The sequence below is a fragment of the Sodiomyces alkalinus genome (assembly GCF_003711515.1).
Source record: "Sodiomyces alkalinus F11 unplaced genomic scaffold SODALscaffold_5, whole genome shotgun sequence".
Classification (NCBI taxonomy): Eukaryota; Fungi; Ascomycota; class Sordariomycetes; order Glomerellales; family Plectosphaerellaceae; genus Sodiomyces; species Sodiomyces alkalinus.
Genome location: NW_021167083.1, coordinates 1145693 through 1158848, shown reverse-complemented (window position 1 = coordinate 1158848; position 13156 = coordinate 1145693). Strand labels below are relative to the sequence as shown.

General features: G+C 54.6%; 8 protein-coding genes across 8 annotated transcripts; 2 read left to right on the top strand and 6 right to left on the bottom strand.

Moving 5' to 3' along the window:
* Window positions 1–140: 140 nt before the first annotated feature.
* SODALDRAFT_324106 (hypothetical protein) lies at window positions 141–1360 on the bottom strand (the record flags this gene model as incomplete). The annotated part of the gene is made up of 2 exons (XM_028609855.1): window positions 141–1141; window positions 1216–1360. 2 exons carry the CDS (start codon window positions 1358–1360, stop codon window positions 141–143), a joined length of 1146 nt encoding a protein of 381 aa, XP_028466479.1.
* A 132-nt stretch (window positions 1361–1492) lies between these two features.
* On the bottom strand, window positions 1493–2003 carry SODALDRAFT_168157 (hypothetical protein). Its single transcript, XM_028606987.1, has one exon. It carries the CDS (start codon window positions 1899–1901, stop codon window positions 1626–1628), a length of 276 nt encoding a protein of 91 aa, XP_028466478.1. The 5' UTR covers window positions 1902–2003; the 3' UTR covers window positions 1493–1625.
* Window positions 2004–2731: 728 nt separating this feature from the next.
* Window positions 2732–3686, top strand: SODALDRAFT_277296 (hypothetical protein; the record flags this gene model as incomplete). The annotated part of the gene is made up of 2 exons (XM_028608053.1): window positions 2732–3162; window positions 3245–3686. The coding sequence occupies 2 exons, from the start codon at window positions 2732–2734 to the stop codon at window positions 3684–3686; spliced, it is 873 nt and encodes a 290-aa protein (XP_028466477.1).
* A 152-nt stretch (window positions 3687–3838) lies between these two features.
* SODALDRAFT_333287 (hypothetical protein) lies at window positions 3839–4884 on the bottom strand. The gene is made up of 2 exons (XM_028611928.1): window positions 3993–4884; window positions 3839–3899 (listed from the first exon to the last, which is right to left on the bottom strand). The coding sequence occupies exons 1-2, from the start codon at window positions 4646–4648 to the stop codon at window positions 3845–3847; spliced, it is 711 nt and encodes a 236-aa protein (XP_028466476.1). The 5' UTR covers window positions 4649–4884; the 3' UTR covers window positions 3839–3844.
* A 979-nt stretch (window positions 4885–5863) lies between these two features.
* On the bottom strand, window positions 5864–6959 carry SODALDRAFT_339987 (hypothetical protein; the record flags this gene model as incomplete). Its single annotated transcript, XM_028612905.1, has 3 exons — window positions 5864–5959; window positions 5999–6646; window positions 6723–6959. 3 exons carry the CDS (start codon window positions 6957–6959, stop codon window positions 5864–5866), a joined length of 981 nt encoding a protein of 326 aa, XP_028466475.1.
* A 524-nt stretch (window positions 6960–7483) lies between these two features.
* On the bottom strand, window positions 7484–8764 carry SODALDRAFT_344529 (hypothetical protein; the record flags this gene model as incomplete). The annotated part of the gene is made up of 2 exons (XM_028613167.1): window positions 8112–8764; window positions 7484–7849 (listed from the first exon to the last, which is right to left on the bottom strand). Coding segments are annotated over exons 1-2 (522 nt in total), but the record flags the coding sequence as incomplete, so codon positions are not given.
* A 636-nt stretch (window positions 8765–9400) lies between these two features.
* On the top strand, window positions 9401–10799 carry SODALDRAFT_295560 (ribosomal RNA assembly protein KRR1). Its single transcript, XM_028608782.1, has 3 exons — window positions 9401–9807; window positions 9893–10248; window positions 10322–10799. The coding sequence occupies exons 1-3, from the start codon at window positions 9555–9557 to the stop codon at window positions 10703–10705; spliced, it is 993 nt and encodes a 330-aa protein (XP_028466473.1). The 5' UTR covers window positions 9401–9554; the 3' UTR covers window positions 10706–10799.
* Window positions 10800–11243: 444 nt separating this feature from the next.
* SODALDRAFT_378844 (oxidoreductase) lies at window positions 11244–12780 on the bottom strand. Its single transcript, XM_028615004.1, has 2 exons — window positions 12528–12780; window positions 11244–12450 (listed from the first exon to the last, which is right to left on the bottom strand). Exons 1-2 carry the CDS (start codon window positions 12584–12586, stop codon window positions 11415–11417), a joined length of 1095 nt encoding a protein of 364 aa, XP_028466472.1. The 5' UTR covers window positions 12587–12780; the 3' UTR covers window positions 11244–11414.
* Window positions 12781–13156: the final 376 nt, after the last annotated feature.

The following is a 13156-nucleotide window of genomic DNA, read 5'->3' as shown; positions in this document are numbered from 1 at the left end:
AATGCGGTGTTTGCCCCCCCCCACCCCCAACCTTTTTTCTTCTCTTTACCCTTACCCATTCCTAAAACGCCCTTGCCTTCCTGCCGTGCTGTATCCCAGTTATAAGCGAATAAGCGAATCCAGTTATAAGCGAATCCTTCCTATCCTTCACCCGGTCCTAGTCTCGCCACCGTCCGGAAGATGTTGACCATAAAGTTCATGGTCCATGCCACCAGGCCCACGACCATCATGGACGTTAACGCCCTCGAGAGGGCTGTGATGGCCGCCACTTGTCGGTCCATGTGATACACGAGCGACTCGAAAGCAAGGGCCGTGCTCGCCGACTTGAATATGATGAAGAAGAGATCCAGAAGGATCAGGGCGATTTTCTGCGTTGCCGCTCGTAAGCCCAGCGGCTTGCCCGTGTACTCGTCCCACAGCATGTAGCCGATGTAGGGGACGGCCACGGTGTCCACCACGATGGCCACGACGCTCTGCGTACGTTCGGCGCTGCTGCGGTCCTGCCGGTCCTCATGCATGTAGATGCGCGCTGCGACGGCCAACGAGCTCATCGAGCTCACCAGCACGATGAGCCGGAACATCAACGGAACGAGCGGGTGTCGTAGGATGGCGCGCCAGGCTCGTTCCCAAAACGTCCGCCGCCGCCGCCGCCGGTCGTTTGCTCCGTGCGCGTGTGGCTGTTCGTGCGGGTAGAGAGGCTTATCGAACGGCCGGCTAAAATCGGGCTGTAGTTCGTCTAGAAACTCCGGGTCGACCACCTCCGACTCCTCCCCTTCCATCCGCCCGTAGACCGACGACTGGAGGTAGCTCCGCCAGGCCAGCGCGGGGTCTTGGTTCTGAAAGAAGTGGGCCGGCACAATAACCGGTTCGGCGGTGCGCAGGTGGTCCCATTTCCGTCCCTGCTGCCCCCTCCTTCCTCTAAGCAATTGTTGCACGGTCAACCGTCTCCGCTGTGAGGTGGTGCCATGACTTGGGACCGGATCTAGGCCAATGTCGACGAAGCCATCTCGAGATACCCTTCGTTCCGTATCGCTCGGGCCGTAGTTATGTTGCGCGGCGTGGGCCCGACTAGGCAGGTTCAACAGTCGAAGCTGCTCTTCCGTACTTAATCCATTCTCCGATTCGAACGAGTCGATCCACGCTGGGCGAGCCGAAAAAAGCCTCGGTTAGTATGAGATTGACGACTATACGGGCAAAGGAAGAAAGAATACGTACGAGGCAGAGAACGAGGTACTCGTTGGCGAGGAGATTGGTGGTTCTCAAATGTTGTCGAATGGCTCGCCGCGCCAACGGAGGCACGATGACTCTGTGTGCGAGGGCTCGAGATTGGGGGGAGGTCCTCGCCAGGGGGGTCGTCCATCCCGAGGACAAAGTCGAGGGGCACTGATGCTGAAGGTTGCCGGCGTGAATCAGTGGGATCCTGCTATGGAAATTCAAGTATATCAAGTTGGGCGATGAAGAGTCGTAAGCGCCCTGACTTGAGCCAAGCGGTGCATAGTCCTCATGAACGACGCATTAGAATCGATCGATACGTCTGTCCCGGAAGGACAAAGAAGAAGCGTCAGGCTGTAGACGATGGGCCCATTCCAACGACAATCCAATGACTTCTATACCGTACGTCTAATTCAAACAAGCGCTAGAAGACGGAACAAGAGCCCGCCGGAGACGTCGGGAGTGGAGGATGAAGCAAAGGCGAGAGGTGATGTTCGCAGGGGGCAGGGCGCGTGACGGCCTCGAAGATTGTCGGTTGACGGACGGATAGATAGGATGGATGGAGCGTTCAGCTTAGGGAGTTGGGGAGAGATACACCAGTAGGCAGAAGTGCCCAATCCATTACACAGTGCTAAGCAGTCGCGTGGATATTTTGATGCCACTAGCTTGACTCGATAGCGGGGGGGCATACGAACAGCGAAGGTCGCATCTCGAAGAAATGTCGTCGGGTTCGGTTGTGTCAAGAAGCTGGGCGTAACCACCACGGGCGCGGTAGCTCGGTACTCCGTATTGATTGATTAGCCCTTGTCTGGTTCGTCTTGGGAATGACCCAATGAAAAAGAATGAAAAAGCTTGACACCCAGGTCCTCCCGTCTGGGGCGCAGCGCTTCCAGGGTGGTACAAAGACTTATTGATCGGTAACCTCCTCTGGATGCACGTGGTACAATAGGTAGATACAATGCAACGCTCGTTGAAAAGGCGATAGGAGGTATTTAGGTACCTCATAGTCCTGCCCGGAAACAACACCGCTACTACGGCCCATTTACCAGACAGGTAGGATGTGACGACCATTTGCGTCACCGTTTGGTCAAAACTGGAGCTCAAAGCTGAGAGCTTTGCTTTATTATTAACTGCTTCGAACTTCGTACATAAGGTACCTAACATGGCCCTTGCTCAACCCGGATCTACACTTAGGGGTACTTCGGTGGCAGTATAACTAACGTCAGAGCTTAGACATGGAATTTCTTCATCTGACGCGGAAGTCTTCCACCACAGCCATAACAAATATCAAATTTCGTTGATTCCCACTTTTCCACGATCCCTGTGTTTACTCGAGGCCTCCCTCACTGTTTTCTCTTGTAGCCAGCCTATTGCAGCCTAGGGGAGAAAAATGGTCCATCTCCCAACGGCCTCCTTCAAATAGCTGGCACCCTATGCAAAGCAGCACACAACCACTCGACTTACGCACGGTACGATTGAAAAGCAACAGGCCATCCATCTTCACTGCACCTTCCTCACGATGCGCCTCTTTCTCCTGCCCCTCACCACCTCCCGGACTCTGCTCTACTGCCAACGCGTCAATGTCGCAACCGCGAAGCTGAGCCTGGCGGACAAGGCGACGAACCGCGCCGCCAAACTATGGGCCGGATGGGAAAGTCACGAAAAGGGATGGCAGAAGACTGTCGTCAACTACGGAAACTATCTTCTCAGGAGGATACCATACCAGGAATGGGGCCTCAAATCAATCCCTCCTCTGTCGGCACGGCGGAAATACCAGGAGCTTCAGGGGGACAAGGTTGAGGTCGTCTTCCCAGGATCCATCATGCCTCCGGACTCTGTCGACTCGGTTTTGGCCAAATTAGCCACAGAAAGAACCGCCCTCCACAAGAACAGGCTCGTGTGGTGCTTCGTCGGAATGCCCATCACCATACCCTTTATTCTGGTGCCAGTGTACGTTGGCCTATAGATATCAACCCTTTTCTCCCATTACGCCAGATGAGACCCATTCGCTAACAAATCATGTCCCGCAAAGGATTCCCAACTTCCCGTTTTTCTATCTCGCCTACCGCGCTTGGTCGCATTGGCGCGCCATAGCGGGTGGCGCTCACATCGAGTTCCTCCGCAAAAACAAACTCATCAACTTGGCCCCTTCCAGCCTCTTGGACAGCATATACTCCCCCTTGACCTCGACGCTAGACAAGCAGCAGAAAGAGACGTTGAGCGCTGCGCAGAGCTCCGAGGAAGAAGCGTCCGGCTCACCCGACGTTGGAGAAAAAGTACTCCTCTCGCACAACGACGGGACCAGGATTGCTGAGACCCTCGATCTGCCCGAGCTCAAGATCGAAATGGAGAGGGCCATTTGGCAGGTCAATCATGACCCAAATGGGACATCGCAAGACAACAGCCGCCGTTCTGAACCGGCCTCGACCACGGACACAACTTCCCAGATGTCAAAGGACGACGGGAAGAAGTGATCTCAACTTGTTGTTCCCAGATCTTGCAGTACAGTATTTCCTCCTCCGTTAGATGTTGTCTATGTTCTTTCGCAAATGAGAACATGCGCTGTTTTTTTTTATAGACTGGCGTATAGATGGGTTTTCGGTTCCGGAAAATTGGCGTCCATATACACAGCTCAGTTCTGGGCTCCACTTGGAAGACCGCATCCGCGTCTGTATATTACGCACGAGGTGTGCCTCCTAATCCCTGCTTATAGGCGGTGTATGTCAGGACAGACCGCCTGTCGGGCCAGAGCTTGGACAACGGGTTGACGAAGGGCCCAGATGCTGGCGGATGGGCCGTTAGACGAAAGGATGGCGACGGCGGGGATGCAACCCCCCAGACACAGCATAGCGACAAACAGCGACCGACGCGTCATTGGGACTTTGAAGCAGGTAAAAGGCCAGGCAGTGGTGATATCTTCCAAGGTGATGATCGTCCAGCGGCTCCATACGTCGTCGTCGTCGTGGTCGTCGTCGTCGCCGCCGCCGCCGCTATCGCTCCCGTCTTCGTCTTGGGTGTTGACGAAAAACTGGTCCTCTTGGTCCTCCCAGTGCGCAGGATGGATTGGTGACCCCGAGTTCTGCTCTATCGGTGTTTTCTCCACTTCGCCGACGTCTAGCCACTCTTGTTCATCGAGCTGGGTCATTCTGCCACCCGCCCTCCTTATCGACTGCCAGGCCTGCGCTGCCTTCTGCCTCAACAACATCTCCGTTGGGCTGATTGCCACCCTCATGGGCCGGTGTCTCTCCCCTTCTCTCCCGGGCGTCGTTGGCCGAGACGGGGACGGTGACGGGTTTCTTGTTCTCCCCCTCTCTGGTGTTTCTTCCCCATGCGAATTGCAGCTTGGGTTAAGCGGGGAGGGGGTCGCGGGGCTATACATGGCCCAGGATCTCTTCTTGGAGAGCTTGATCTCTTCAGAATCGGGCTGGTGGTCCATAGGTGCAAACTCGGGGATTCCTCTATAAGACCGCAAGACTAAATAAGCTTCGGGCGCGTCTTTCAGAGGAGAACAAGAAAATTTAACTGGAGTTGTAGATAAGTGAGACGTCGGGAGGAAGTTTGGTAAAGAAAACACAATAGAAAAGACGAGTACGGATATGTTCCGAGTTCTGAAGTTGTTGGAATGTTGGCCCCTAGAAAGGAGATGAATTTCCGTGCTTCTGTTCCTCGCCCCCCCCTGGCGCCACTCCAGGGTTTCACGAATTCCCTCCTCGGTCGGTCTTACAGCGCCAAAAGCGAAAAGAGGAGGGATTAAATACGGAGTCAAGAGAGCATTATATAAGGTACGTCGTCGACATCTCCAACTCTAAGTGGTCCGTATTCGAATAAGGTTTCGTCAGGAAGGCGCCATGATACAGCTACAGTGTACGGTATGCTCAAGCCCTACGGAGATAGACAGCAAAAGTTAATTTGACCGTGGGGAGGGATCCCTCCGAAGAGCATAAGGTAGAGTGGTGGACGGAATTCATCATCTCGGCCCAGCACGCAGAAACGACCAGTCGAGGCTCGTGGTAAAAGCAACTTTTTGGGTATCCCTCGCTAAAGCCGGGGGAAGGGGTCTGACCTCAAGGGAGGGACCTCCATGTATCCGTACTATGGTACTACAAACAGAAAACCTATTCGCTTCCTCCATAAACCCTCGAATTCCCAAGTCATAGCCTCAACGGGCTTCCAGACCATCCGCGGTCCAGACTGTTCATCCCTCTTAACGCAAAATAAGACCCCCTAATATGCAACTCGTTCCGTGCCCTGAGTGCGACAGGGAGACTGTAAAAGCATTCCTTTTTCAATCAAGAACCTTATACATGTACCTTTTAACCCCTGATGACCACCTCTTGCCGTAGGATAGGAGACGAATAGCCAGACAGGACAGGCTAAATCGATGACAATGACGACGTGATTTTAGAAGAAGTGCGCTCAAGTCTCCGACGACCAAAGAAAGGGAAGGATATGCAATTTGCATTTCGCCCTTTTTTTTGTTCCTTTTTTTGCATGCAGAGCGTTCCGTCATCGTGGACCTAATCGAATGGTCGATGCCGTGGCCGCCATTTGGCTCCGAATAATGTTACAAGAGTGCAGGTTGAAATTAATAAAGGATATGTTGAAAACCCCTCTCCAGGACTCGTCTTGCGACCACCCCCCCAGTGCCGTTCTAGGCAGATGCGGCTTCAGGCTGAGGCGCCGGAGCTTCCACGGTTTCGGCAACAGCAGAGGCAACAGCAGAGGCAGCAGCAGGCGCTTCCTCGGGCTGACTTTGTTCGAGTTTGACGTTCTCCTCGGTGGGAACGGGGTTGTCATTGTTCGACTCTTCGGGTTCGGTTAGACGGGGCTTCTTGGTGGCTCTTCCAGGCTCGGTAGCCTCAAGCGCGTCCTTGACGTTCTGAAGTTCGAGCTCTAGCTCGTCTAGACGTCGTTTGAGGTTGTTCTCCCTGCGATGGCTCTCTTCCAACTCGGCTCGAAGCTGAGCCTCGGTCTGCCCGTTGATCTCTTGCCCCCGCCTGGCGTTGGCCTCGTCGTGCTCCAGCTGACCCAGTCGTCCCCGAAAGAGTTCGTTGATGAATTCGAGCTCGCTAACCCTAGTCTTCAGCGCCGAGTTGGTCGCGATGAGCTGTTCGTGGGTTTGGGGAGGGTCTAGGTGCCGATTGCCGTTAAGGGGTGACGCCGGCCGATTGGGGGAATTGCTAGACATGGCGAATGACTGGAACTGGGGATCGTCTAGCCCTTGAAAGACGGGCATGCCGGGGTTGTATAGAGAAGGTGTGTCGGCGCGTGAGCCCGGCGAGTTGCCCCCGTCTTGCTGCCCATTGGCGGATTTCTGCACCGGGCGTTGACCCGACGCGACTGTGCCAGGCTGCGCATGAAGATCGAAACCGTTCGGGTCTCCTCCTGAAAAGGCATGTGATTGGTGCTGGGCTTGTTGCTGTTGTTGCGCTTGCTGCTGTTGCTGCAGGGCTCAAGTCAGCGACTGTGCGGATATCGAGCTGTGGCGGGCAAGATGAGGTATGACTGACCTTCTTTTTGTTCGCAAGATCAGGGCGCATGGTCTTGACACGGTTTCGGCTCTTTATCACGTCCGTCTTGAGAGATATGGGGCGCGGGCGGCCATGCAACTTGAGGAACAAGCCGCATGCATTGCACAGAACCGCACCATATTCATCGCGTCGCCACAAAGGTGTCGTTGAGGTCTGACAATTTTGACAAGTCGGCTGTGTTGAGTCGCGACCATGGTTAGCAGGTGTGGCCATCATCGCGACCAGTATTGGGCAGATGTTTGTGCAATGATTGTAGCTATAGGCAAGACTGATATCGAAGGGGGGCACGGGAGATAGGGATGGATGTGATGCGTAGATAAGAACTTTTGACGCCAGGAAATTTGGGTTTATCTTTGTCGGTGGGGGCCCCATCGGACATGATTTTGTGATGAAGTAACAGATACCTTACCGATTACACGGAAAAATGGGGCTGATAAGACGAACCCATTTGATAAGGGGGCAAAAAAAAAAAGGGCAAGTGAGGATGCGAGGGCAGCAGAGGCAGAAAAAAATCCGGTCGAGGTCAACAGTGGAGTCGAGTCCAGGTACATTCCACAAAGGTATCCTTCTGCTGCGAAGGGGGTACCGGTACAGCTTTCATGTAGAGAGCTCCAAAACGCCAAGGTAAAGAGACCATTCGGCCCCAATGCCTCATCCCACGCAAACGTGAGGGATGTTGCAGGTACCCGATGCCACTTGAGAATTGGGACTGAGTCGTTTCGTAGCGGGACATGGAAGGGAAGTGCGTAAAAAGAAAAGCAAGCGAACAGACAAGAATGTGTGGGACGAAGTGTGATTTGGCGCAACGGAGGGGATTCCTTACAGTTTGAGGACCCGGTCCTCTTCCAGCAATTGCAGGAGTAGGCGACGGGCCAGGAAGTAACACGGGCTGTGGCTGTAGCTGCTGCTGCTGCTGTTGTTGTTGTGCCTGGTGCTGCTGCTGCTGGGTCTGGACTGGTAGTTCTTGTACCTGTTGTGGTGCGGGTTGCGGTGCCGGTTGCGGTGCCGGTTGTGGTGTCGGCTGTGGTGGTGGTGCCGGTTGCGACATAGGTTGCGGTGTTGTCGTCCGAGAGGGATCTTGGGGAGGAAGGGCAGCGGTTGTCGGTCTGCAAAGCATTCGAGTTGGTCAGCGTAAGTCTGTAAGGGGGAGGCAAGTGTAAATCAAGACATCGAAGGGCGTTCGAAAGACCTGCAGGGGAGCGCCGCCATGACCACTCTCCTCGCCATAGGCCAAGCCACCGCGCAAACCCCAAGTCCATCTACATATCCCTGCCTCCGTAGTCCTGCGCAAGCACGCCCGACTGACCCGACGCAAAAATAAAAAATAAAAGCGACCACGGCCCTTCTTCTTCCCCGAGATGGACGCACCTCATTTGTGGTGAGTTGGTGGCTGAATTGACCGAAGAGAGCGATGAGATCCCCGGTAACTGAGGTACGGATTCGTTGGTCGAGGTAGAACTGGGACGCGGCACCGGTTCGGCCTCGAGGGTGGTTGGAAGAGGCGAGATTCCGTTGGTTTCTTCCATGGCGAGCGTTGTGCTTCTGTTTTCCTCTTGCCAGACCGCACTTTCTTCTCCCGATGCGACAAGAGAGCAGAGGAACTCGCGGTCTCGACGGGTAGACTTACGACCGATACTATAGCTGACCGGTCGGGTTGAACAACGCGTGGAACAATCGACGCGTGATGGGTTGGACCGTGGACGTCGAATAGGTAGTTTGACAGAGTGTTGACTAAGGTACCTAGACGGAGAAAAATAGGTAGGTGCCGGTTGTGGACGTCGCAAGATCTATCTATTCCTGGGCGATGTGGCTGGAGGGGGAGGTGGGCGGTCCCCGAAGGAGCGACTCTCTTAAAACGCGAAAATGAATACAAAAGTGGGTGGACTCTCCATGAAACGCGATCGCGGTACTACTCCCGGTTCATCAAGTAAAAGGCAATGGCTGTACTAATCATTACCAGACATAGGACTTGACACGTGGGAGAAGCGTAGTCGATATGGTGTGAGGAGGAGTGAGTTCCATGTACGGAGTAACTATGATAAAGGAGGAATCGGGGGAAAATAACATGAATCGATCAAGCACTGATCTGATCACCTCTTATCAATAGCCAGATCCCAGATGCCCATTCGGGACGCATGACCCGCTGAGGATGCAAGTGCTCATTGGTCACGTAAGATGAAGTAGTAGCCAATCTTTTCAATGGGAATACAAGTAAACCGATACGAACGGTACCTACACTTTGTACCATCGTACATCATACCTGTAAGGTACCTTAGATTCCAGCCCTACGAAGTACCTACGAGGTATTGATTTGAGTATGCACACCATTTTCCTACCGGAATCGTAGCATATCTAGAGCAGCATTTGCCTGCACGTAATTAAATCCTTCGCTGTTTTGTATCCATTCTTAAATTGAGGTCTAGCAGCACGCGAAAGCAGTAGAACTCGAATCGTCGACGTGGTACCTATGTACTTCTTGCTCTCACCCAACTCAACAGGTGCGAAGTACTTCGTCTTACACATAAATGAGTTGTAAAAAGGGTACCCAGTACAACTGCGCCAGCTATCCCAGTGTCCAATGTTAATTGGTTACATTTTTGCGATAAGATAACGAGGCCGATGTCCCTCGGTGTGGAGTTCCAGGCCCATCACCGTAAGAAAAAAAGTTGATCAGAAAGATGCTCTCGAAGCCAGCTCCTCGGCTTTGACGACGTTAAGAAACATCGCTTTTCACTCCTTCCTTCAGCGGACCCCGACGAATCCGACGAATCCAACGAATTTTTCTCTACACTCACGCAGAACCGCTCTAACATGCCGTCCAACAAAAAGGAGACCGACAAGCCGTGGGATACGGAAGATGTCGACAAATGGAAAATCGACCCTTTCACCCCGGCCGATAGCACCGCTGGCACCCTTACCGAGGAATCCAGTTTCTCCGTCCTCTTTCCTAAATACCGCGAAGTCTACCTGAAGGAAGCATGGCCATTAATTACCAAGTCACTAGAGAAGTGTGGCATCAGCTGCGCTCTGGATCTCATTGAGGGTTCTATGACTGTCAAAACAAGTAAGTCGCACACCGTATGGGTTATCTAGGCGAATCTATGCGATCATGACGAGTACTAACTGGATTTGTTTTCCTTTTTCCCCAGCCCGCAAAACCTACGACCCGGCCGCGATTCTCAATGCCCGAGACCTCGTCAAGCTGCTCGCCCGAAGCGTGCCTGCCCCGCAAGCGGTCAAGATCCTCGAAGACGGCGTGGCATGCGACATTGTGAAGATCCGCAGTCTGGTGCGCAACAAGGAGCGTTTCGTCAAGCGGCGACAGAGGATATTGGGACCCAACGGCTCGACCCTCAAGGCCCTCGAGCTGCTCACAGAGACCTACATCCTAGTCCATGGCAATACCGTCTCGGTGATGGGACCGTATAAGGGACTGAAGGAGGCAAGACGGGTCATCGTAGACTGCATGACGGGCATTCATCCTATCTACCATCTCAAGACACTCGTACGTGCTCATCCCCGGCCCCCCCTTGCTGCTGCTGCTGCTTTCGCCAGTTCACTGACCTTTACAACAACAGATGATCAAGCGCGAGCTCGCCAAGGACCCCGAACTAGCCAAAGAGAGCTGGGACAGGTTCCTCCCCGACTTCGGCAAGAAGACGCTCAGCAAGCGCCGCGTGCCGCACAAGGTGGCGGACAAGAGCAAGAAGACGTACACGCCATTCCCGCCAGCGCCGGAGAAGAGCAGGGTCGACAAGCAGATCGAGACGGGCGAGTACTTCCTCGGCAAGGAGGCGCAGGCGCGCGCGGCACAGGCGGAGCGGGCCGAGCAGCAGAAGCAGAAGAAGGAAGAGAGGCAGCGGGAACGGGAGAAGGACTTTATCGCGCCGGAAGAAGAGGCGGACAAGAAGAAGAAGAAAAAGGAGAAGGAGAAAAAGAGGAAGAGGTCGGACGAGGAGTAGGTGGGATAGGCCATGTTGCTGTTCATCGGCGGGAGTGGGGAAGAAAGATACCAAAGACACCGGCACATCTCCATCCTGCGTATCGTCTACTACGCAAAAAAAAAAAAAAGCTCCTAGGGTTTCATGGGCTCTTTGGGGAGGAAAAGGGCGATCACAATCCATCCGAGGCAAGCCCACCATTGTCTTCATGTTCACGAGGCTTGGGGGTCTTTTGTCCTGCTTTGATTGGGAATTGGAGCTTTCTTATGTGGAAGAGTCCATGGTCGTTCTGATGGACATTTGAGAATCTCGGCTTTGTTGGTTTCCAGCCCGACAAACCACGAGGCGTTGGTTATGAGACAGACGACGACTGCACATCGACCCCAGGGCGGCTCCTCTCACGTCTGGTCGCAACGAAAAGGAATTGATCAAAACCAGCGGGGTTTTAGTTTGCAGATGGAAAGACATCAAACGACATACGACGACAGATATTGATCCCAACAAGCGCGATGGTTGGAAGTTGACCACAAGGACTGGGTCTGGGGCTGGGTATATGGGTCCCCCTTTAGATGTGTGAACTTCTCTATCCTTGTCTTGGTGGGATCGTGCCAATGACACCCCTTTTAAGGGATAAATTGCACGCGTGTATATATTAGGTACATACAATGCATGTCTACAGAACAACAAATTTGGGCATCTAGGCCTTTCTTCGTTTTGCACTTTTGCATGTTTACAACTTGGAGGCCGAATCAGGGGAATCTATCGAATCTATCTCAATGACGAGTTTGCCAAACTGCTTGCCCTCGCGCATGTCCTTAAAGAGGCCATCGATGGCCTCGAGGTTCTCCAGACCCCGGACGGCGCGGCTCACAACAGGACGGATCTTCTTCTCGCGGACAAAGTCCACCATGGCTTTGAACTCGGCGCGCGATCCCATGGTGGAACCGCGCAGCTCAATGTTGTTCAGGACCGCCTGCATGGGCCAGTCCATCTTGGGGGAGACGGTCATGCCGTACTGGCTGATCACGCCGCCGGGGCGAAGCAGGCGGACGGAGCGGGCGACGACGTCGCCGCCAGCCCCGTCGATGACGGCGTCGAGGAAAGGGCGGTCGGCGGGGAGCAGGGCGCGCAGGTCCTTGTCCCAGGTGGGGGAGCGGTAGGAGGCGCCGCCGACGGCGCCGAGGGCGCGGGCGCGGTCGATCTTGGCCGGGTCGCCCGAGGTGACGAAGACGCGGCAGCCGAGGGCGACGGCGAACTGGAGGGCCTGGAGGGCGACGCCGCCGCCGATGCCGGTGATGAGGAGGTTGGCGCCGGGGAAGGCGGCGTTGCTCTTGGTGACGAGGGCGCGCCAGGCGGTCAGGCCGACGAGGGGGAGGGCGGCGCCTTCGGAGGGGGTTAGGTGGTCCGGGGCGAGCTCGACCTCGGAGGCCGGGACGACGATGAACTCTTGGGCGGCGCCGGCGGGGGTGAGCTTGCTGCCGCCGACGGCTGTGAAGCTGGCCGGGTCTTCGGGGCCCATGGGGTCGGAGTCCCAGCCTCGCGTCGGGTTCAGGATGACGGGTTTGTGGAGGAGGGTGGGGGAGGCGCCGGGGCCGGCCTCTACTACGACGCCGTAGGCATCGCTGAGGAGGGGGTGCTCGAACGAGATGCCGGGGTACAGATGGCGACGGATGAAGAGGTCACGGTGGTTGAGAGCGGCTGCGGCGATCTTGACGAGGACATCGTTGGGCCCAGGAGTTGGTCTTGGGACTTGTTTGAGTTGGAGGCTGGCGATTATTAGGGTACGTCTTTTAAAGTGAAGGGAGGGAGAGAAGGTAGAGGTGTCGAAGTCTCGAGTACTCACGGGTAGTAGACGCTACCGGGCTTTCCCTCTGTCTTTTTGACGGTAAGGGAATACGGCATTGTGGAAGAGGTAAGGTAAGGTAGCCTAAAGTATACGAGTAAAGTAAAGTACCTACCTTATACAATTGAAGGTCTATCGGCACTGACAACCGCGCTGTCAAGTTGTTCACGGAAATTCAACCACACAGACAAATCAACATGTAACCGAACTATAAGGACCGTTAGAAATTCCGGTAGGTGGCCTTCAATGAACGGGACGTCTTTGACAGCGGGACGTTATGTTGTAATTACCAGGTACTGGGAGACGTTAGGGGCCGACTGACCCCGCGGATACGGTGACCAAATCCCATTGCGGGGGTCAAGACCTCGGCATTTCCGGTGTCACGGCCGGGCCGGGCAACCGGGATACTTGAGGTAGTGTCTACCTTAGGTACCTTATTTCGTTGGTACAGAGGTACCGGTAGTAGCGATTGTGTGCTGTCGCATGGAAGTCGAGAACGCCGTAGGTACCTGGGCAGCTGGGCTCTTCTCTTATTGGAAGGCACCGAGGAACTGGAATGTCTCATGCTCATGCTAGCAGCGGTGTCAGTTACACTGCCTTAACTTACCTTACCTAGGTACCTAAGGTAC